This window comes from Odontomachus brunneus, unplaced genomic scaffold, assembly GCF_010583005.1.
Source record: "Odontomachus brunneus isolate Ranch 3 - 2012 unplaced genomic scaffold, Obru_v1 Obru_scaffold_121, whole genome shotgun sequence".
Classification (NCBI taxonomy): Eukaryota; Metazoa; Arthropoda; class Insecta; order Hymenoptera; family Formicidae; genus Odontomachus; species Odontomachus brunneus.
In genome coordinates, this window is record NW_022639571.1 from 34,763 (window position 1) to 37,600 (window position 2,838).

General features: G+C 28.6%; 1 protein-coding gene across 1 annotated transcript; it reads right to left on the bottom strand.

Annotated features, from left to right (window-relative positions):
* Window positions 1-206: 206 nt before the first annotated feature.
* LOC116849629 lies at window positions 207-1,344 on the bottom strand. The gene is made up of 3 exons (XM_032826969.1): window positions 1,054-1,344; window positions 575-817; window positions 207-346 (listed from the first exon to the last, which is right to left on the bottom strand). Exons 1-3 carry the CDS (start codon window positions 1,322-1,324, stop codon window positions 207-209), a joined length of 654 nt encoding a protein of 217 aa, XP_032682860.1. The 5' UTR covers window positions 1,325-1,344.
* Window positions 1,345-2,838: the final 1,494 nt, after the last annotated feature.

Sequence of the window (2,838 nt, forward strand, 5' to 3'; positions counted from 1 at the left end):
AACGTACTATTAAGAAGTTTTTAGGTATTTAATATATTCGTTTATTAATATCAGTGACTATTAAATAAAAACATTGCAAGTACAACAAAAAGTGCCTTTTATTAAAAACATTCATAATTCGTTTGTACAAATAACACATATTTTATATCATATATAGAAATGTTATCAACGTAATGCTAAAATTGTATAGAAATATTCCAAATTGTTTAGTAAGGTCTCCATAAAACAATGGTGTTACGATAGACAGTTACATTACGAAAATATACTGAACCAGTCTCCAAATCCCTCCATGGTCTCCAAGATCTAAAAGAATTTTTAGCACTATGGAGAGGTTGTAAATGAGATCCTAAAATTTGTTTTAAAATAGACACGTTCTGTTCTGCTTTTTCTTCCGATGTGGTAGTTAAAATCAACGGACAGTGTCTAATCCCTGATAAAAATATGCTCCGCGAACATGTCCACTCATTACTTAAATCTGCTTGAAATTCTATAATTACATCTGGTCTTTTAAAGGACGGACGGGCTACATACATATGGTAAAATGTATTATAAATTTCAACATGAAGCATTGCACTTCCGTTCTTGCAGAAAGAACAAAGTTCTATGTCATAATGATCCTGCTTAAAATTTGGTCCTACTAGTACAATTGTTAGTTTCCTTATGTGCTGTAAGAGATGTAAAAGAATTTCCCAAGCATTTAAATATTCTCTTTCTAAAGTATTTAGTGCTATCATGTGCATAACATATTTATTTTGTTGAAATGGGTGTAGTGGATATAAACCAGCAATCTTCATTCCATAATAGAATGTTAACGGTCCTGATGCATAATCACAGTAGAAATATATAGAATATATTGCAGGTGCATTTAAGCTTTCTATGGCAGGACTCACACATGTTGTAAAAATGTATTCATGTCATAAAATGGTTCTTTTCGAAGAATAATATTAGTGAATTTTAACACAATGAATTCGCATAAAAGAACTCAGATATGCATGTTGATATACAATATAAACTGGTGGCATTTTGGCTCGTGCAAACCTTGAAATACCTATATATGGTCCCTGCAATAATTGTCCGAATAACACCTCTTGCAATGTTCCAAATTAATCTGTCTATGACAAATAGAGCATGATTTTGCAAAAAGAATCATCTGTTCTTCATACGGCTTTAGCTTACGTGGAATCCATTTTTTAATTGAGCTTAGAAATTGTTGTCTTAACGTGATCCAATTAGTTAAACTTAAAGCACAGTCTCGACGTATTTCATTCTCTCGTAAAAATCGGTTTATATATTCACAAATCTGCATATGTTGTGGACGATGCATCAATCTGTGTTCAGTAGTGCAAAAAGAAATCATATCGCACAGCTTACATTATATAAAAGATCCATTGTTTAGTTTCTTGCAGACGTGACAAGTGTTTTCGTGATAGAAGCTATTATACTTATTAATACGTAGGTGGAAATTGCTCACAACAATTACTTTAGAAAAAAACCTCATGGTGGAATATTTTGTTTGGCGTATGATATCAATTTAAAAATGAAGTGCAATGTGTAGCTTCTTGTAATAGAAATAATGTAGTTGTCTGTCCACAGCAGATTTATAACTAAGCAGTTCACAATTCAGATCTATAGCAGACGACTGTAGAAACGACATTAAGAAGCCCTTTGGTTCGCTAGTTAATATTGACTAACTGATTTGTATATTTGAAAATGTAACGAAATACGAATAACCGTTATTGAATAGAATGTTGCAAATAGACACGCATGGGATACTTATAAAGTTTCATGTAACTTGTGTATCAAAAGAAATATTGAAGAAGAAGGAAATTGAAGGCTTTTAAACAATCATTAATATTTTGTAAAAGTGAAAAAATGAATAATTGTAACTCTACATATATTTTACTAACAAATATATACAAATGGTATACATGCGTCCTGTAACAATATATATATATATATATATATATATATATATATATATATATATATATATAAAATACCGTAAAAATTGAAGAATATATTATAAGGTAATTAATAAATTACAGTTCTAAACTGGCTTCTAAACTTTCTTAATATGGATATCGATATAGTTATATTTTATATAGTCTAAGTGCATGACACCCCACAATAAAGCACAAATCTTTGTAATGTTATTCTGGAAATTAATGCGAATAAATATCCTAATACCAAATATAATATTGTAATTTCATAAAATATATTTCTTTTTTCGTTATTTCTAATAATCTATAATATATATTTTTGTAGGTATATGCTATCAGTTATAATTCCGATGAATTATATTCCACCAGATATTAACTATTAAACATGATTTTTTTATATATTATTTTATAAAATTGTAGAAAAATATCCTACGACAGATGTAATATTAGACAAAGAGAGTTATTAAAATAAATTTATATTTCGCAATATTTTATATTCTAAATGGAAAATACTTTGGAAAGACGTTATACTATTAACCCTTATAGAAATATCATACTAAGAATCATTGCTAATTACTTATTATCCAGTATTTTAATACTGAAAATAAGTAATTATCAATGATTCTTAGTATGATATTTCTATAAGGGAAGTGTATTCTTTCCCAAGCGGAATCTTTCTCGAGTTTTATCTAGTGATTAAAATATATATGGAAGAACTTCTAGAGTGAAAATCGCATTAACCGTTGCATATTTCATCACGATCCGTGTGTTCTCCCGTAACATAACTATTGTTCAGCAAGCGTGTGTGTTACTTCGTAAAAATATTCAGCATTTCTTTATTAACGTTGACAACGAATGAAAATATTAATGATAGATTGCATTATTATTTTAAAATAAA